The sequence below is a fragment of the Nestor notabilis genome, unplaced genomic scaffold (assembly GCF_000696875.1).
Source record: "Nestor notabilis isolate BGI_N333 unplaced genomic scaffold, ASM69687v1 scaffold9873, whole genome shotgun sequence".
NCBI lineage: Eukaryota > Metazoa > Chordata > Aves > Psittaciformes > Psittacidae > Nestor > Nestor notabilis.
In genome coordinates, this window is record NW_009920654.1 from 1 (window position 1) to 21544 (window position 21544).

Sequence of the window (21544 nt, forward strand, 5' to 3'; positions counted from 1 at the left end):
TGGCTGGGGCCGGGCCGTGGCTATGAGTAGTCCTTGGGCTGCTCCATGTGGTGGTGCACAGGGCGCCTGTATCGCTGTGTGCGTCTCCCCAGAGAGCGGTGTCGGTGTGGAGTCAGGGGTGTTCTCTTCGGGCAGGTTTGACTTTGGTGCTGCCCTGTGTCTCCTGCTTCCTTGTGCTGTTCTGCCAAGGTGATTTTGTGGAGAGGGTGGTGGAGCAATAACCTGAAACCTCATCTCTGGGGAGTGGAGAGGTTCACAAGAAAACTCTGGAACCATTAGGGCAATTCTTCACCTGAAGAACCTTTCTGTTCTTCACCCACACAGTCCTGGTTCCCATTTGTTGGGGTGTTCTGTGTCACAGCGGACAGTAAATGCTGTAGTCTCAGTTGAAAGCACTCGGTGGCAGAGAAGGAAGTGGAATCTAATGTTCTTTTTCTTTTTCTTCAAATAGGATTAGTTGTCTGGCGTCTGAAGAGCACTGGAATACGGCAGATACCATGCCAGTTTGTACAGCTGTGCCACGTAGCCAATGACAGATTGATTACGTTTCAGTACTTTAACTTCCTCAAACGAATGGTAAGCCAGAGACTCTATTTATCCCATGTTTCTCATACTTTGATTTGGTTTGTTCCAATGTCAGAATGGAAATTAGTTGATAAAAGTAGTATTTTTCTTATCAGCTAAGCTCAGGCAATTCCAAGTGTCTCCTTTTCTACATAGCATCAGAGTTTAACACTTCGCATCTAAAATATTTGAGGTTTTAGGAAACTTGCTGTAACAAGGATAGTGCCTTGTGCTGTGGTGTATCCTCTACTTGGCAGGGAGCTTTCTGTGCTTTTGAATCAGGGCACTCCTGATGAGAAACATGAAATGAAATGGTTTCTGAAGTTAATATTTATAAAAATGCTATTAAGAAAGAACAGTCTTGGCTAGCAGTGGTACAATGGAAGATTCCATTGGCAGATGGAACTCGTGGAGGTAGGGTGTTCTGATTGAAGAGTTAGTCAGTTAATTTGAATCAGGACTCCTGAGCTCGGAAACTTAATGGGTTACATCCTCTTGTGTGCTGTTAATTTGAGGTGTTAAAAGGGCTCTTGTTATCGTTCAAACCCTTGAAATTGTATCTTCTTCTTTGAACAATTAATTCCTATGTAAGATGATGGTAATAAAAGACATATCTTGCTCTCCCAGAGTTGTGTCCTGTTCATTGTAGCTAAAAAAGAGCTAAATGTTTTTTTTCCTCATCCTGTGTTTTATTCTGTAAGAGTTCTAAGTGAGAGGAAGCTGCCTTCAAACTTCCTGTTCAGTGCATGTTCACTGGAACTTCTACTGAAAATGAAGTTTGGCATAAATAGTAACAGCCTAATGTGGGAGGTGATTTTATATCGTAGGAGGTAGATTGTATTTTCTGGTATTTTTCTAATTTTTTCCTATCTTAAAGATGCAAAAAGTTCAGTGCTGTTTGAAGACTGGAGTTGTTATGAGCATGTGTGTACCTCTTTGAAGGTGAACTGATAGCTTGTAAAGCAAATGATGTTGTCTGGAGGTTTGGAATGAACAAAATATTTTACTCTTGCAGCTGTGGAGGAGGGAGTAATTTTGTCAAGAAGCAATTCTTTCATCTGAAGTAATCATTATTGATGCAGGTGTGAGTTGAAAAGCTGCTTTTGTAATACCTTGTCCAGCTTCTGAAACTTTCTTGTATGTGAAAGAAGCGTTTGAAATTCAGGATAACTCAGTCATGTCATCATAGGAAGTAATTCTCCTAACAAGAATGATACAACAATAATATTGATGATGGTAATAGCCTCAAATGGGCATAAATATCTTCTTAACTATTCATCTTACTGTTTCTTTTTCTATTCAGTATGTAACACAATGCAACAAGGACCTCAGCCAACAAGCCAAGCCTAAGTCTGATTCAGTTGCATCTCCTTTTCGTGAGCTTCAGCAATTGGATCCAGGAAAAAAGGTTATACACAAGATTAGACCAGTTTCACCTGTGCATCAACCTTTGCCTGAGGCATCAATCAGCAATGAGTTGAGAGAAATGAAGTCAGCTGCACAAACTGAAGACTCGGTTGCAGCAGCAAGAGTAGAAGCCAAAGGAGACAGACAATGGAAAGAGATGAAGTTACGGCTGGATGATTTGCCAGGAATTTTGGCACGCTTGTCCAAGATTAAGCTTACAGGTACTACTGGTCATTTTTTGCACTTCTGTGCATCCTGTTTAGTAACAGAGTTCTTTAGCATGTTGCTGGTACTGTGTAGGCTTTTGTGTGATAACTCCCACTTTTCTGACACAAAACCCCTGGGTCAATGGCAGGGAAATTTGTTGTGTGTGGAAAAATTGTTTTATGGAAGCATTTTATAGTTTTCCCATTAATTTTATTTAAAAGCAGTGAGGAGGAGCTTGCATCATATCACCAGCTAGCTTTTGGGAATCAGAAACAAGTGTTACTAAACTGAGTTACAAGTGAATTTACAAGCTTTGCATTAAGAGTTTAAAGGCATTGCTTGAGGTTACTAATGTTCTGTCTTATTTACTTAACTTTCACTTAAATACTACTTATTGTGAAATTAGTATTAAAAGTCCCAACAGAAGATAATCCAGTTAATCTGCTATATTATAAAGGAAGATGGTTTCAGTGTGACCAATTAAAAAAGAAGGTATAATTTCCTTCTGTAGTCAAGGATAGGGTGTATCTTCAAACCAGCAGTTTGTTAAGCCTTGTAGCCTCACTACATTTTCCCTTATTCTAATAGAAATACTTAAAACTATAAATTACTTCTTTCTGCTAGGTAGTGCTATATATACTTTTATGTCTAAGGAAACTAATGATCCGACCAAAGCCTTACATCTTGTCTGTATCGGGGCCAAGAACAGTAATACAATTTCCTAAGTCCCTGCTGTGGTGCTGTCTCCAGTGGATGAAATAAATTCTTGATAATAAAACCGTTGTTCTTTCCCATAACAATTTGTTATAATAATGTCCTGAATTCAGTTTATTTCTTGAAACTTTGTCTTGCAATATATAAATATTCAGTGTTTCTCCACTGCAAAGTTGTACTGACCACATACAGCATGCAGTGGCCATTTTCATTTTTCTCTAACAAAAAGCCTTTATAGTTCTCAGTGCTGATGAGACACTTCGTGTTTTGGCCTTGACAAAACTGATCTTGTCCATGTGTTCTTCCTCATTGTTTTTAATAAACCTCAAGCCATCTATTTGGTGCTGGTAAAGAGCTGGGTCAAGTAGGCTTGAGGGTTGAAAAGCATGTGTTTTGGTACTTTAGCATGTCACTTTTCCATGTTAGCCATGGTAATTTCAAATTTAGGTATATAAAACTCTTCCTAGCACATTCAGCAGTTATCAGGGTTAGTGCACTTCAGATTTGCAACAGCTTTGTGGTATGGGTGGTAAGGCACTAGAACAAGTTGCCAAAGAAGTGGTAAATGCTCCATCCCTGGCAGTGTTCAAGGCCAGGTTGGACAGAGCCTTGAGTGATATGGTCTAGTGTGAGGTGTCCCTGCCCACGGCAGGGGGCTGGAACTAGATGATCTTAAGGTCCTTTTCAACCCAAACCATTCTGTGGTTGTATGTACAACCTCAACTATAGCCTTTTCCTTCTTTCTGCATAACACGCATCTTGCCTTTTTCCTCCCCAGCGCTCTTCAGTTTTAGTAATATTTTGTTTCTGTTGGCCTCACCGCGGATAACTTACAAGTATTGTATGGAGAATTAGATCTTCTGGCATGTTCAATGAGGTGATTTAAGTGGCTCTTTTATGTGAACTTGAAAGCTTTGCTAGTTATTGAAGTGGAAATAAATTAAAATATCTCAATAGATCCAGAAACACGAAGTTAAAATGCCATAATTAAATGACCAGAGAGAGGGAGAGAAAGTGAACTGTTGTTTTAAGCACTTAAGTGTATGTTTTTGTGTTTACTGATGTTCCTTATGGGTCAGCTCCGTGTTAGTACCACATCTGAGTATTACTGATGCTCCTTAAAACACGAGTTTCAAGAAGTGCAGCATGGTGGAAAAGGGTCTTTTTCTGAGTGAGGTAGTTTTGTTATACTTTTTTAGTATGGGATCAGTGTTGCTGTGAAACTTTTCAACAGCTTCTAGTTTTAAGTGCAAAAGGCAGTATTGACAGACAAACAAGTACCACTCTGTTTTTAAAATAGGGTGTTACTTGGAATCTGTAGAAGGCAAAGGGTGCAGAATTTCATTCCCATCGGGTTTTGTGTGTATCTGCATTGTGAGATGTGCTGCTCTTGATCCAAGTGTAGTAAACCTGTTGAGAAGGTATAGAGATACAAAAGAAACCTTAATCTCTCTTCATTTTGTGATCTTTGTGTGTAATGATCTGAGTGGGTGTGTTTGTGTGAAGGTATTATTGGAAGTAGAAAGCGTAAAAGAATAAATTGGATGAAGAGGGGTTTGGAGGAGGGGAATTCTGTTGTTGGTCTTTATTGGCCCTCGGATAGAGTAGGAGACAAGCAGGAAAAATACTGGGTGTAGTGTAGGGAGCAAGGAAACAATTAGCGCCTCTTTTCCCCCCCTACTTGTGTAATTGTTTAGACAAATTATATATTCTGTAAAGAATATGGTCATGTCGTTCTTTTGATTTTATTGTGTTTTTAAAAAAGGAAAATAAATCCTCTGAGGTCAGTTTTTAAGTTAGAAATGACACACAACTCAATTCCTTTCACCCATGAAGTTCTGATAGATCTCATATCCTGTGCGGCGCTTTGGGGTTTTTTTGGCAGATTCTTTATTTATACTTTTTAGAGCATGAAATAACAAAAAAACAAACTCTGCATTATGCTAAAATGGGACTTCCTTGTGCCCTTTTCTTCTGCCACTGCTGGAGTAAAGAGAATGTTTGTTTGTGTTCTGAACTGTAATTCATCTTTGAAAGGAAATGAGTTTAGCTATTACCATACTCTCCTGCCTCATGTAAACTACAGCTCTTGTGCCTCTGCCATTAGAAGCTCTGCCTTACCAACAGGAAAAGATTTTTGTTTATATTCTTTTGCCATGGAAAACAATTAGGGAACTTTTAATTACTTGTCTCATTACTTACCTTTTTGCGTTCAATTTCCGTCCTTTCCCTTGTCTGCAGTGTTCTCTGTTGGCTGCTGTCTGCACAGCTGTGTCTTACCATGCAGGCACTTGGAAAGCTAATGCCTCTGTCTGATAAGTTTTCAGAATTATAAATATTGTTTTCAAGTTGAGAATAAAGTTTATGTGTAACTGCGAATAGGAGAGAGACGTGAAGGTACAGTTGTAGGAGGAAATTGTAATAATTTATAATGCAAACACATGAAGAGTTTCGGGTTGTCTCATCTTCTTAAATACAACTTCAAGTTTACATTTCTGTAAGGTTGTCCTCAGTGATCACAGCTGAAAACTAAGATGACATAGATGCAAACCCACAGGAAAATTAAGCTTCAGTTTTTAATGTGGAGGAAGTGGGATGAAGGCATGATATGAAAAATGCTGAGTATTCTCACTGGGTATTTCTCTGTGTTTGTGATAAATGCCCCATCCCTGGCAGTGTTCAAGGCCAGGTTGGACAGAGCCTTGGGTGACATGGTCTAGTGTGAGGTGTCCCTGCCCAAGGCAGGGGGTTGGAACTAGGTGATCTTAAGGTCCTTTTCAACCCTAACTATTCTATGATTCTGTGTTCTTCTTGTTGCTCCTGTATTAAAAGATGTCTTGTACACTGGTCTCTTGGTGTTGACGACCAGCTACGTAGAATCACAGAATGGTTTGGGTTGGAGAGGACCTTAAGATCATCCAGTTCCAACCCTCTGCCGTGGGTAGGGACACCTCACGCTAGACCATATAACCCAAGGCTCTGTCCAACCTGGCTTTGAACACTGCCAGGGATGGAGCATTTACCACTTCTCTGGGCAACCCGTTCCAGTGCCTCAGCACCCTCACAGGGAAGAACTTCTTCCTTGCATCTAACCTGAATAGATAGATGAATAGCACCTTTCTGAGAGCTGGATGTATTAACATGGGACAGATGTAATTTTAACTGCTAATTTCTAATCTACTGTCGAATTTCTAATGTAACTTTCCAGCCTGTTGAGGAAGGGGCTGTGTCTTAGCATAGCTTCTCAGTTCTAAATATATTTCATATGCCTGTCAAAGTAGTTCTCATTTAGTGGTAATTACAACAGTAACTATTATCCTATCAAAGAAAGAAAGCTTAATAGTGGTAGCTTTCTGGCAAGTTATTTTCCATGCAACAAGGAAAACCTAATGAAGTAAAAATAAACTATTATTACAGTTTATTTTTGCAAAGCATTTTAAAATTGTTAAATGGTAAAAAGATATTATCTGCTCTGTGTGTAATACACTTCGATTTTGTGTGATACGATGCAGAGAATTGTTTTAAATCATTGTCCCAGATTTATGTTTGCTTGAGGAATTTGGCCATCTTTAGTGTGCAGGTTAAAATCCGCACCAAGAGGAGAGAAGGCTCTGGGGAGACCTTAGAGCTGCTTCCAGTGTCTAGAGGGCACCTACGAGAACTCTGGAGAGGGACTTTTTGCAAGGGCCCAAGGGACAGGACAAGGGGGAATGGCTTTAATTTCAAAGGGGAGATTGAGATTAGACACTAGGAAGAAGTTCTTCCGTGTGAGGGTGTTGAGGCTCTGGCACAGGGTTCCCAAAAGAGCTGTGGCTGCCCCATCCCTGGCAGTGTTCAAGGCCAGGTTGGACACAGGGGCTTGGAGCAACCTGCTCTAGTGGAAGTTGTCCCTGCCCGTGGCAGGGGGTTGGAACTGGATGAGCTTTAAGGTCCCTTCCAACCCAAAGCAGTCTGTGATTCTGTGATACGCCTTCACCCGAACAAATCTAAGGAAACATTGGTCAGTTGTATAGCACTAACGCTGATGCTGCATTTAGATCTCTAGAAATGAAAGTATGAAAACTCTAGAAGGAAAATTCCATCATTTTTTGGCAAGTTAGTTTCCCTTAACTAGTATATAAACATAAAACAGTGAAATTGTTTCTTAAATTAAAGTAGAAAAGCATTTGCTTTTGTCTGTCCATATGTACTAATATATCATCAGTATATGAGTGGGAAGGAAATCTAAAGCTGAATTGGTTTGCTTTGGCTTTCTACATTTTTATTTTGGCTCAGCTACTTTTTAATAGGAGGTAAACAAAATATGGCACAGTGATTGGCATGCTATAAATACAAATACAGGGATTTATAGAGGCAGATCCCATTACAGTGAAGCTGAAGAGGAATGTGAAGAATACACTGTGGACTTTATGAATGTGTTTTAATGCTAGAAACATAATAATTCATTCTTTTTGTCACCAATCCATTAGCATTTTCTTTTTCATTTACATGGAAATGGGAGACAAATGTCCCCTGTTAATTTTTGTTAAAGCTAATGATGTTTAGAAGACTGAAAATTAGGTTTAGGCTGAGCTCATAAGTTTAAATCCTGGCTTCTTTTTGAAGAGCATATATAATGCCAACTCTCATCAACAAATCTTGAAAGGATCAATGCCATCTATTATGCAATAAGGTGAAGTTAATTTGGCCCCTAAAGCGCTAAACTAACAGAGATTAAAAAACAAACAGTCAATGACCTCATTCCCTTGATGTGATCTCAATTAAATATACTTTTCCTGCATGAGGGAAGTAAAAGAGTAAATTATTGCTTCCACAGTAAAAGAAAATAAACTTCCCAATCCAAAGGGAACGTTTTCTTATTTACTCTTCACGTGTTGCATTGAAATTGCTGTATGGTGAGGCAAGTGGGGAATGCCTGGTGTTCACTGCCCAACAACTGGAAATACCTGGGTTAATGGGATAAGTGAGAGGATGTATGACAACCTTTTTTAATGAGATCCTGATAAGTCACACTGAAATGAGTGGCTGAAATGAATCTGAAGAAATCAATGGGGACTTTAATTAGTGCTGTAGCTGTACAGTGTTAGAATTTCTTTGAGGTCAGTGTAATGGTGATGTTACACTGACTGTTTGCCAATCTGCTCCACCTTTCTTCTTCGGTAAATGAGTTGGTGTTTTTCCGTAATAAATTGGTGTAAAGTGCTCTCTAAGATAAGTTTTAATTAAATCCATGTCTAGAAGTGAACGTGTGATTTATTATGCAGAAAAAATGAATGTAGTCACTCTTGGAAATGCAGGCGCCTCTGTTTCACTGTCATCTTTGCAGTGTATTTTTTAACTGAGTTGTAAACCAATTCCATGTTTTCTTGTGCACTTTACTAAGAAGGATCCATGAGTTTTAAAACTAAGATGCTGTTTTACTTATATTCTAAATGAGGTCCTGTCTTTCAGAAACCTTCATGTCTAGTAGTCTGTCTGGTGGGGTTACAGAATCTGTGGTTATTTCATAGAATCCCAGCCTGGTTTGTGTTGGAAGGGACCTTAAAAAAAAACTGCTACAGGCAGGGACACCTTCCACTAAAGCAGGTTGCTCCAAGCCCCTGCTCCAAACCTGGCCTTGAACACTGCCAGGGATGGGGCAGCCACAGCTTCTCTGGGCACCCTGTGCCAGCGCCTCAACACCCTCACAGGGAAGAACGTCTGCCTAAGATCTAAGTGATGCTCTGATAGGGAATGAATGCTCAGGGACTTCCCTTGGTGTCAGGCAGAGATGCTCACAGCCAGCCTGTGTGACAGCCATCTGCACAACATCCTGTGAATGCGTAACAAGGCTTATAATAATATTATGTATATTATTATAATAATATTCATCTGCCAATGGATTTTAATGCTTAGGAAAAAGTTTTGATGAGCAGCAAGTTTTCTTCACTGTCTTTTTAGGATTAAATCTTAAGGTTCTTATGCAGTTCTCGAAAGTAGCACTTCGCATGTGCATCCTTTCCATGACATTTAGTTTTTCATCTCAAGTAACTCTGCTTAGTAGATAATCCAAGTATTTTCAGTCAGCCAAGGTTATTTATTTGCATCTAACTCCAGACGAACAGGAGACTTTGTAGGAATCAGGAAGATCAGAACATTTTGATGCTTTGATTTGAGCTAGCTGATACCTGAAACAGTAATTACATGTAGAATATAGTCTAAATACTTACTGTTTAGTAACTGTTAATTTCAGATCGTAAGGTTCAGGGTCCTAGCAAGATACTCTGTATGTGTGCTGACTTTATAGTATAAGGAGTTTTTCATGTCAGACTACTTCTAGCCAAAAGTGAGGTTCATAAGACCTATTATTTGAGTAATTACAATATTAGGATTAAGGCTTAGGTAACTTTCATTTGAAGGACGTGATTTGCAGTACTGTACTAAAGCTATAATGTTAGATGACAAAAGTGGATTTTTATTAATCCACTCAAATGTTAAGGCATTTAAGAGTTGCTGGGTCCATGTAATGATGTGGTTGTGCCTTCAGCCTGAAGTGGGCATGTTAAATGGGAACAGTGTGAAGAGATACTTGTACAGTGAAGTTACTGGCTTCATCAACAATAGCCTACATGTCCCGAGTCTCTTTTTGACTCTTTGCACTACTTAAGTTCCTGCTATAATTTGGTATAAATTATAATCATAATAAATGTTTATCTCTCAGTTCAGGGTTTTTCTTACTGTTGTTCTTCCATGTTAGACTTTGCAGTGGCATGTGAGCTACTGGAACAAGTGTGTCTCCTGTATGTGTTGCGTGAGGCAGTTTGGTCCTGTAGCAGATCCATAAAACAGAAAATACAGAGACACAAGGTTTATTCTCACCTCTCCTACTAATGTGCTGATGCTCCTGGGTTTCTCATTTCATCCCTGACAGTTCTCCTTCTCATCTTTGACTTCTTTATGTAGAGTATTAGTATTACTTGTACGCAGTTGCTGGAGCTACTTTGATCTATAAAAGTAAGAAAAAGTTAATCTGCACGAGGGTTCTTACGGGGTTTAAAAATCTTAACTCTAGTGATAGGTACAAAGGAGTCAGTTTCATGTTGATGCTTTGAACTGTGCTTTTGCTTGTGTTGCAGCTCTGGTTGTAAGCACAGCATCTGCTGGCTTTGCCATGGCCCCAGTCCCATTTGACCTGACCTGCTTCCTGCTCGCCTCCCTTGGAACTGGACTGGCATCCTGTGCTGCCAACTCCATCAATCAGGTCAGTCCATTGCTTCATCTGTACTTCAAACTGGTGTCGTCCTGGTTTCTGAATCGCTGCCAAGGAGTGTAAATGTGTGGCTGGAAATGCTGTGCCTTCAGCTGCTGCCTGAGCTCTTGAGCTGCTAAAACTGACACCATGAAAGGAATATATGTCTGAGAGCTAAAGTATAGTTGCTAGGCACAGTGTGTTTATTCAGAATGGAGCTGATGAGGTTTTAAGCCTCCCAGTAATAATGTTTATCTTGATAATACCAAGCCTGGGTCACTGAAAATGACATAGGAAGAACTGTGTAATTGGAGTAAAAGAATAGCCATGGGGGCTCTGGCCTTATGGGCTTGGTTCTTCAGTTGTGTTATTGTATGACCTTGTCAGATCTGTTCGAAACACAGCACCTTTCTGAATGTCTGTAGTGGGACTTTGGTGGGGTTTGTGTGTTTCTGTTCAGGCTGGAATCAGGGCATCTCCTGTTATAATACATATAAGAATTCTTCATCCATGTTTCGTGGTGGAGATCACAGAATCACAGAATGCCAGGTTGGAAAGGACCTCAAGGATCATCTGGCCCAACCTTTCTAAGCAAAACATGACCTAAACTAGATGTCCCAGCACCCTGACCAGCCAGATCTTAGAAGTGTCCAGTGCTGGGGAATCCACCACTTCCCTGGGGAGATTATTCCAATGGCTGATTGTTTTCATTGGGATAAAGTTTCCTTTTGTGTCCAGTTGGAATCTCCCTGGGAGTAACTTGTGCCCATAACGCCTCATCTTTTCCATGTGACTCCTTAAGTTCCAAGTGCTTAACTTGAGCTTCCCTGCATATGTGATCATGCCTGTGGAGCTAGATGCTGATCTCTCCCACAATCCAGTTGTGAAGCAAAGTTGCTGTTAGGCTGTTCGCAAGGGAGAGTCTAACTAGTCAACAGGTACCAACACTTCTGGTGTTGAATGGAGCTACAGAGCATAGTAGCCATGGTCACTTTCAGTGCTAAGTATGGCCTGAAAAAGAAGTGGCAGCAGCAGTGCTGCCTTTGATAGCACTTTGTGGTTTCAACTGGAAGACTTAGAAGGCTGAACAGGGCATTCCTTTGCTCTAACATCCTGGAGTCCCTTTCTTTGAGTGGGGCTCTTTGATGTTTACACTGTGTAATACCTCTGAGGCACCTGATGTGCTTTCTGAGATTGCACCCATATGCACACACCTTGCTGAGGCTGAAGTAAGTGCAGGTTTTACTGTTTGGTTTCACCAAGCTTAAAATTGGGGTAGTCAGCTAACTTTGTGTCTGTTTTCTCTCCAAAATAGGAAGGATGCTGCATCATTTTTAGTTGCTTGGAAATATTTAGGTAGCCTAACTTGAAAACACTTAGATAGACTTGAAAATGCGATTTTAAGTAAGTCCCACTGTTTTCTGAAGTATACTTTTGGAAAAAAGCTAGAAAAGCTTTTTTCCTCCCTTTCTTCCTTTACTACAGTTCTTTTAATATTAAAACATCATTCTGACTTATCCTTTGAAATATTTACTGTCATGTTTACTTTCACCTTTGTGGATACTACTGATCTAAGAGGAGAATTATTGCTTGTTTAGAGACTCCTGTGCAACTTGTCTTTCTTGGGAGTTTGATAGATATTCCTAGAGATGATATTCGCACAGAAATAACTGGTTTTCTTTGTCTTCAGCTTCTGTGTATTGCTCAGGGTTGTATTTTGTCACTTAAACTCTTGGAAGCCACAATTTAAAATCTTACTATTTCAAATCAGGAGATACTCGAGAGTACCAGGAATCCTGTGCTATAATTTGGAGTTTGACACTTTCGAGGCTTGCTGGGATGAGAAAGGAAAGTTAAGAGTGTGATAACTCTGCTTGGGCTCATAATTCACTATTTCCTCACTGCTACCTCACTGTATGAACAGCTGTTAAGATGCTGTTAAATAGAGAAGGTTCCTCCAGCCTCACAAAGTGTAAAACTGTCTGTCACAGTCTCAGCTGAATGCTCTAAGTTTGTGCTGTTGCTCATGTTGAGCCACTTGCTGATGTAGACAGGACTTTGAGGCAACTCTTCCTAAGGAAAATAAAGAAGTAGAGCTGTTAAGAAAGCGAAAGGAAAGAGCTGTGGTCTATGACCTTGTTTATCAATGGATCTTTTCAGTCCATGAGGATCCCTTTCCCAGTGCTGTTGGTGGTGCTGTGTCTGAATTGGCTGGGAATTTCATTTTCAATAAATAGTTTAAGCTTGGGTATCTGTCTCGACCTTTGGGAAGGAGCACATTTGACTTGGAACTTCCTTTATTGCTACTTTGCTCTGTCCATTGCTCCCCATACGCATCCCCTTCTCTGGCAGCTCATGACTCATGTTTCCCTTGTTGCTCCTTGCGATCCCTTAAGGACCTTTTTATATGATAACCGTCTTTCCGCTTCCCATCTTGCCATAAATCTGTACATCTTTAAGGGCAACTCGTCTTTCCCACTCCTCATTTCCCTGATAAATCTGTGTGCACGATTTACAGTCCTCCAATATGTCGTGGGAAGGTAAAGTGTTGATTGTGTAAGTTTCTTTCCCTGTGATTTAGGACAGGATGTGAAGAGCCTGATCCTGTGAAAATGTAGGAGAGATCCTGTGATATTCGTGGAAGTATTGATACAAACTTTTAACTGTTCAAATTCTGTGGTTTGAGGTTTTTATTCTTCTCTCAACCAGTTCATTTTAGCAATCTGGTAGGAGCTGAGGCCAGTTTACCCACATTGAATTAAGTTGAATTAACTGTTCAAGTTGAATTAGCTACTGGGAGGGAGCCAGGGCTATGCTAAGTAATGCACAGAGACCAAGGGTCAGGGTTTTTTTCATTACAAAGTTGGTCTAAAATAACCTTTTCATGATCACTTTCTCTCTTGATTTCAGTGCTGTTGCAAACTTGAAACATGTTTTTCTTTTTCCTAAGTGCAAGAGCTAGAAAGTTACAGAGTGGAAGTTCTTGCCCCGCTTTCATTGTCCTTAACAAGAAAGCAGTGATAAAAAGTGATGTGAGTTGGGAATTCTGTTGTTTCTAGAAGTAGAATCTGGATATTTATAGAATCATAGAATCACAGAATGGTTTGGGTTGGAAAGGACTTTGGGATCACCCAGTTCCAGCCCCCTGCCATGGGCAGGGACACCTCACACTAGACCATATCACCCAAGGCTCTGTCCAACCTGGCCTTGAACACTGCCAGGGATGGAGCATCTACTACTTCTCTGGGCAACCCATTCCAGTGCCTCAGCACCCTCACAGTAAAGAACTTCTTCCTTATACCTAACCTGAACTACTTCTGTTTCAGTTTAAACCCGTCACCCCTTGTCCTATCACTGTAGTCCCAAAGCCAAGGGTGTCTATTCACAAACAAATTTCACAACCTGTAAAGTAAATTCTAGCTGCACTTCCCAGTGCAAGTAGGAAATAATGTAATTTGTGGCAATTCTGTCAAATGGGATATTTTCAAGAAGATGGTGACTTAATTTTTTGCAGAAATGACAGTGAAAATGTTGTGTTTGAAAATATCCTGGAAGATACAAAGACAACGTACTTGAGCATGGGCTTGTATTGTAGAAAAACGTGGTGCCTGTTCTACAGTAAGGTCACTCTAGAAACATTTGTGGAGCACATGTCAAGAAAATTATCTTGGAATAATTTATGTTAGACAGTAGTCTGAGAGAAACAGAATCTCTGAAGCTGGGGGAAAAATGTTATGAATTCTGGGGATCTGGATAAATATTGGAGAGTCCTTGGGTTTTCCTGGAGAGCATCTTGGCTCTGTGGGCTCAAAGGGAATAAACTCCAGCTGGAAGGTGCCAAAGCAAAGATAGTGTTTTATTTCTCTTGTCCTCTCCCAGCAGTTCTGCCTCTGCCTCACTCCTTCGTATCACAATACTTCAGAGTTGTACTTCACACCTCATCTAGCATTTTAGTGGCACGCTAAGCCAGTGGTCCCTGGTTCTCTTCCACATCACCCAACACCGCGTTATATCCTCCAGCCCTTCAGTATTGTACTACAACATGTCACCACTTCTCAGTCCCACCTGCTAAAACAGCTTTCCTCTTTTTTTAACCTCTTTTTTTAATGGCACTCTTTCTTTTTTCCATCAACTTAAAATTCTTTTGGACAGGTGTTCTTTATTGCTGTTCTATCTTTTCTAACCAGTATTTTACAGTGGGTTTTAATAGTAAAACATTAAAATCACTTAATGCATTTACCAAGGAATAGACTGAGACACATTTTACCGTAATGTTACTAAGCTAGCCAAAACCTCTGGAAAATCTCATTTTAAGAGATCAGTCTTATTAATTGCAGTTATAGTAAGGAAGTGGAGATATGTTCTGGTGTTTCAGCTTGTAAGCATGGTGGTTCATCATGTAAACTGCAAGTTGACCCTGAATAAAGCCAATACTCATTTCTGTTTCATGCTGTCCACTCTCCTGACTCTGTCCGCATTGTGTATTGGTGTAGATACATGAGAAGGTGTTTTACCTTAGTGTTATTCCTTTACAATTGACAAAAAAAGAACAATGAAAACATTGGTTTTCTGACGGGTGAATACCAGTTTTGTAAGTATTCTGATACTGTACTTATGCTGTTATAGAAATGGAGTGGGAGAAAATGATATTAACTTAGTTGATAATCTTTTCCTTTTTCATAGTGTGGGGTTTTGATGATTTTTGCAAGCTGACTCAAGTTTCAAGGAGCAGAGCCTTACATTTATATTATGGAGAAAACACATCGTTTTTGAGACTTCTAAGATACTAGTCTTTGATTTATGGAGAAGGAGATAAAACATAAAGAGATGTTTACAACACAATACACGGCATTAAAATGTTAAAGGAATCACATGCACGTTTTATATGTCAAGTACATTCTTGTGTAGCTCCAGCACAGTTAAAAAGTAGGAGAGAACTATAAAGATGAAAGCAGGATGTTTAAAATGGTTTGAATTTAGTAACAGAGAGATAAAATGATGTGGTTGGATTTGACTGATGGTACCTTGAAAAGGAAGCACACTGGACTGAATATCTTGGACTTGATGATCTTAAAGGTCCTTTCCAACCTAGTCGATTCTATGATCTTAGCTGAAATTGGAGAGCTGAAAATAACAAGTATAGTAAATATACTATATTTACGATATAATAGTAATGAGAATATTACTGTATAATAGTAATAGAACGAGAGAACAGATGTAAGAGCAGTTAACATCCCTGTCCCTTCAGGGTCTGATCTGACAGCTGCATTTTGCTCTTCACGTCATCCTTTCTTGACAGTGATGATCCCTTAGAAGCGTAATGGGAGGGAAGGGTAGATTTGGTGTTAAAATAAAGGAGTGAAATTCAGGATCTGAGTTCAGTTGCCAGCCCATGGATCCTGTGTGTGATCTTTTGTATTAAGACAAACTGTGATGGTCGTTTGGCTTCAGCAGCGATGGGCACCAGGCTAAATAAAGTCCAATTAGAACAGCCTCTCCTCCAGTTTGTTTTGCGCCCCCGTTGCTGTAGGTGAAGCTGTAGTTTGTTGTACTGATGGTCTCAGGTCAACATTTTAAGAGTTGTTTTTGAACGTATGGGTTCATCAGCAATACTTGTACTCCAGGAAATAAAATGGGCAAGTTGCTCCAATTCAGATAAACAGCTTATACCATAATGGCCAAGCAAAGTGTCATCAGTCAGAGTCATGCTACCGTGCTTGTATTCCTGCACTCAGCCATAATGACTTGATGTTGTTGTGTATTTGTAGCTTTCTGAACTACCTGATATTTAAGGTCATGTAATAGGATGGAAGGAGTAGGAAAAAGTAAGTTTGCATTCTGAATTTTGAAGTAAATGTTAGGAAAGAACGTGTGGCACTGATTGTCAGTCCAACACCTTGTTCCTCTCTCAAGATATATTGGCTGTAACTGTTCTAGTTTGCTGAGCCAGTAAAAACTGTAATTCATTTTTCAAGCAGGGGAAAAAACCCACCATGAGGAATTAGTTACTGTGAACACCTGCATCACTGGGAAGAGGAGGCGGGTGGTTGGGAGATGTGTCGCCAGTTCCATGTTGAATCTGAATCTTCTTATCAACTCCACGTTTTGTTTCAGGCTTGTCAAGCAGTGACAGTGATGATTTGATGCGAATGAGCTGCAGCATCTGAAATAGTTTTTAAGTAATAACTCAACCCTTCTTGCCACCTGCCCCATCAAACAGCTTTTGTGAGTGAGGAGGAACCTGGGAGGTTTGTATGTGGTTGGGTCCCATTGATCTTGTGAGCGTGGAGGGGTTTTATTTGTATCTTTTTATGTTTCTGCAACTCTTATTGATATTCTAGGTTTAGCTTGATGAGAGGCCCTGCAATGCTACTTTTTTCTCAGTTTCCCCATCTGAGAGATGTTTAATCCAGGGGTTTTGTTCATATAAGTAAAGTTGGTTTACACTGGACTGTAAGACCCCAAGTAAACTGCTTTCTGTGGCTGTGGAACATAAAATGATGTGACATTAGGAGTTGTATTCCTTTCAGAGGGTGTTTGTTGGTATTATCTCATCACACCTAAACTTTTCCTACCAAATACATGTTTTGGTGAGTGTCTGAGTATGTAGTTAGAACTGGCTATTCTGATGCTAACATTATTAATACACTCTCATTCAGACCCAAGGTGGAAGAGGTGAGCCCTGTGAGATCATCCAGCCCACCTCCACTCGATGCAGGAGGTTTTTCCCAAGTAATCACCTTGAAGTTCTGTCACATCCACTTTTGAAAGCTCTGGAAGCTTATTTTTCTTTGTTCTGCCTCTTCACCCAGCAGATTACCACACTGCTGTGTTTGAACTGGAGAATTTGTTTTAAATGCCAACAAGATTTGCTCCGTACAGCCTAGTTGAAAAATCAGAGAGTTGAATGATTAGTTTAAAGTCATTTAGGAGGAGCCCTTAAATGACTTTTCAAGGTTTTAGGTTTCCAAATCAAAATACTTCATGCCTAGTTAATAGCACCTTTCCCTTCCTGCGAGCATCCTGAAGGAGCCCACTGGCAGGCGCTTCCCCTTTTGGGCTGGCAGCGGAGAGCGAGTCCATCAGCCGGCACTCCTGGTTGTTCATTTGAGATTAACACCTGATGCATCTCTGTCTCTCTCTGAAGTCCCCTTTGTTTTGACTGAGCAGATTGCCTGCAGCAGGCGGCCTTGCCTTTCATCTGCCCCCCCCCAGCGATCAAAAGATTGTCAGGAGTGGTTATTAAAACCTGGTGTTTAACTCTGGAGTACAGGACTGTCAGTGTTGGAGGCAGCCTGGGATGTAATTTACAGTATATAATAAATACAAGCGAAGTGCAACACTGGAAGTCTATCTTGTGCTCTAGAGTGTGCTGATATATGCTGCTTTGATATTTTAACTGCTAGGCAACCTTCATTAGTGGTCATTGAAGATCATAACTTATGGCTCCATCAGATGATTCATAATTGCAACAGTTAGCTCAAGTTAGCCTGTAGGAATCCTTGATATCGAGTAGGACTGGCTCAGCTTGTGAAGATGTATTTCATGAGCAGTGAAAATGATGAGCACTAATGAGAACCAACCTCTAAAGGGCCGATAAATTTTAAATGCAGAGATTAGCTTTGCAAAGCATAAATTATTTGACCTACAACTGAAACTTGATAAAGGATCTTGGAAAAATATTATAAATTAATGCATACCATTGCTGGAAGAAATTCTCTTTCCAATATATACATATTGTGTGAGCATGGTACATGAAGAGTCTTCGAAAGAAAGTGGGTGCCTTCCCATAGCCCTGGAGGGATGGGCACTTAGACCCCAGTCTCTGAAGTGTGATGTTCATCAAAGACAATAAAACTAAGGAAAACTGCATCCTTTTTTACTACTTTGCCTCCCTCTGTGGTTTCATTATTAGCACAGAGCTCCACATTTTAGAGGCGTTCAAATCAAAGTGTTTTGAGTTGATTCTTTCTGTCATGTTATATTTGGTATATATTAAAATCTAACAAAAACATGAAAGCGTGGATAAAAAGTTCTATTTAATGTAGTGGATAAAAAGTTCTATTTAATGTTGTGCCTCTTCTCAAGGGGTCAGTCATGCTTTCTGATTTGATAAAGACATTTTTTCTGTAGATGCACAAAACGAGTGTGTCCTGTTGTTTGTTATTTAGCTAACAGGGGAATCAGTTGAAGTATTGGGTGCACACTTTCCTTCACTGGTTGCATTTGTTGATGAGCAGTTTATGTCCTAAAAGACCACCAGGAATTGGGTAGAATGGTAAAGGGGATTTTTATGGAGAAGATGTGACTGTGGGACCGCAGCCTCCTTTGCGCTGCCAGGACAGCAAGTGGTCCTGCACGTGATTTCTCCCCAGCTGAAACTGTCCTTTCATCTGCATGGGCTTTGGTGATAGACGTGGTCTGAGAGTGAATACAGAGAACATTCCTGTGGTTATTCTGAAATATCAGTCTGATGGACAGGAAGTTTCAGGTGACAACTGCAGAAACTTCAGTGCACACATGAATCCTCAAGACGATGTGTTTTGATGCTACGAGAAGTTTTGTGTCACTAGCACCGTGCTAAAAGGTTCTCTGGAAGTACTGGGGGCAAGTGAGGTAGGGGGAAAAGAAAGAAATAGTTTACCCGAATGATTAATTGTCAGGAATACTTCAGTGGTGTGGGGTTCCCTTTAGATCCAATGCCAGATTTCCCCTGGAAACCCTGATCACAGACAGAACAAAGGCATTTCAAAGGACTGAAATGATGGAATGTGGAGAGAGCACTAGACAAAAGGGAAAACCTAGTACTTAATAAGATTTATCTGGCCTTTTGATCCATAGGGGTATTGCCTTTCTAAGCTTAGAAAAGGAAGAGTAAAAATAACTACTCTTGCTTTTTTTTGTGTCAGTGTTTAAATACATGTTTTGACGTTTTCCAAATACCTGAGAATTTCTCCAGCAATGCAAGTATTAAATCCTGATCTTATTAGGTAATTAGTGAAATGTCATTTTCTTTTTGTAGCTTAATTGGCATTTTCTATTCATCCTGTTTATTGCCTTGAGTTAGACTCCTGACAGTTTCAAACCCAGCAATCCAGTGCTTTGTGTACTGTGCTGTGTGAAAAATAATGAGTATGCGGTGAAGTATGACTCACAAGGGTTAAAGAAAATGATTTCCTGGTTCCCTGAACCAGCCTACCGATACCATTTCTTTAGGGAATAGCTCATGGAAACACAAACCCAGAGCATTCTAACAGTCCCTTTCCTTTTGAATTATTTGAGGGTTTTCTCTTCCAATTTCCATTGTTAAAAAATACTACATAAGTGCCATGAGTTCAGATTCTGCTTTGTCTTCGTAATGCTGGATGGGATTTATGTGCAGTAAAATGGAGTAGAAGTCCTTTTTCTTTACTTTCCTATGACTTTTGTTGCTGTTAATACCAAGTTTTACTCTGCTTTGTCTTTGTCACACACTCTTGGTTATCAACAACTGTGGCCCTGAAGAGTTGGACTTAGGACAGAGTGCCAATCATGCTTTGCAGCCAGCATTGGGAAAGGCAAGTAGAGTTGGAGCAAGCACTCATAATCTTCTTGTTTGTATGGGCTGCAAGGTGGTCATTTACCTGGTGTGGCTTTTGACTTATTTTTTCCAGAGCTGCAAGATCTTACAGTAAAGCCTAGTGCAAAGGTGATTCTGCTGGCCTGATCTGCCAGAGCTCAGTAGTGGGTTTTGGGTAGGAAGGTGTCCCAAGGGAAGCAGCTCTTTCTGTGTTGTAGCTGAGTAGGAAGAAGAGAATACCTTGGGGATGAGGAGGATCTTTGCACACCTTTTCCTGTGAATGAGTGAAGGAGCAATTGCTATCCATGTTCCCCACTACAAGTGAAAAGAAGCTTGTGCAGTTGCTAGGACTGCTGCAACTGTGAGGTTGAAGAGATGCACAATTTATTAACAGTGAAACCTTTGTTTTCTAGGGACTTTTCATGTGGGGAAGCTCAGAGTAGCTGTATTTCAAGGTGTCTATAGCAGTCTGATGTAACAGATGCATATGAAGTGCATCTGTGAATTTGGATGAATGTCTCTGTCCCCCATGCAATTACTAATACTAGAAGGTCTGATGACAGTGTAGCATGAAGTGCTTAATTTTTTCAGCTCTTTTTTCTTTGGTCATGTTGATCCTTTTGCATTATATAGAATTGAAGTGTCCTGGTAGTTTATCACAGTGAGTTCTCTGTCGATTTTTCCTTCAAACTCCATAAGGAGTTTGTTGGAGAAGCACTTCTAGGATTGTCAGGGTAGCAGGTCACTGAGAGTGTGACCAAGTGCTCTTTAACAGAACTGATGCACCAATAGATGGGTTTGGTTCCAGTTTTGCATACTCCCTGTTGTATGTAATAGCAGTCATCTGCTCCTGTATCAATGATGTGGCATTTAAACCTTGGATTTTTGAAGGCACCACAGCAGGTCTTTGAAGTGGAGTCTGTGGATGACAGCACATTCAAGTTACAGAGGATCTTTCCCTTTGTATCTGTGGTGGTAGCACAGAACTGTATTATTCAATATCTGTATTGCAATAGTGTCTCGAGTCTGGTGATTTTCCAGCATAAGAAGGTAATGATGTGTGTCCTGCCGAGTTTGCAATCTGGGAAGTTACAGAGTGTGAAAGTATGTGGGTTTGCCTTTAAATACCAAACCACTTCTCTGAGTTACATACTTTAGTTTTCCAGGGGAGCATAGGGGGAAGATTGAAAGGCGGGTTGATTAGTCTGTAGAAATCAGAGAAGGTAGTTATTGTCATGAGAGATGTAGTCTTGAATGGAAACAAGCTGCATTAAGCATGTAAAAACTCCAGGACCATCCATCTTCTTTTTGGACGTGACTTAACTGAACCTTGGAAGTGCTGGAGGAAGTATTAAGGTTTGTCAAAGCTTGTGTGTGTTGCTGGGGCTACTTACCAGCGGCAGCCTAGCGTTTGTTAGAAGTCAACACACGTCACATCCCAGAAGAAACAAGGAAGTCATTGAGAGCTGATTTATGCTGATTAAAATTCTCAATCCTAAAATGCTTTTTAATTTTCCCCTCTATTTCTGCTCATGGCTTGGGTTGGATTTGGCTCTGGGCACTAGCAAGGTATGTTGCTTGGTTCTTGGAAGCGTGCCTATGCTGCGCAAGAGGTTTGCAATCTGTGATCTGCCTGATTTATGGTCGGATGAGCACATGGGGCATGTACAATATCGATGCTGCCAACTCTTGGGGCATTTGTCAGTTGTCCTAAAAAGATCTCTTCTACCCACAGTTGCTGACGGCTGGATTTTTGGTTTAAGATTTGTCATGCTTTCAGTAGATGGGCATCTGACGCATTCCTTGGGAAGGTGGAGAATGTGTATAGATTTCTCCACAATTCCTTGGATTCTGGTGGGAAAGAG

General features: G+C 40.3%; 1 protein-coding gene across 1 annotated transcript in view; it reads left to right on the top strand.

Moving 5' to 3' along the window:
- Positions 1–451: 451 nt before the first annotated feature.
- LOC104402801 (protoheme IX farnesyltransferase, mitochondrial) overlaps positions 452–21544 on the top strand; it is a gene marked incomplete at its 5' end in the record, with an annotated part of 100635 nt that continues 79542 nt past the window's right edge. Inside the window, 3 exons of the mRNA XM_010010775.1 lie at positions 452–576; positions 1868–2192; positions 10008–10132. Coding sequence (XP_010009077.1) covers positions 452–576; positions 1868–2192; positions 10008–10132 — 575 coding nt within the window. The remainder of the gene's footprint in view (positions 577–1867; positions 2193–10007; positions 10133–21544) is intronic.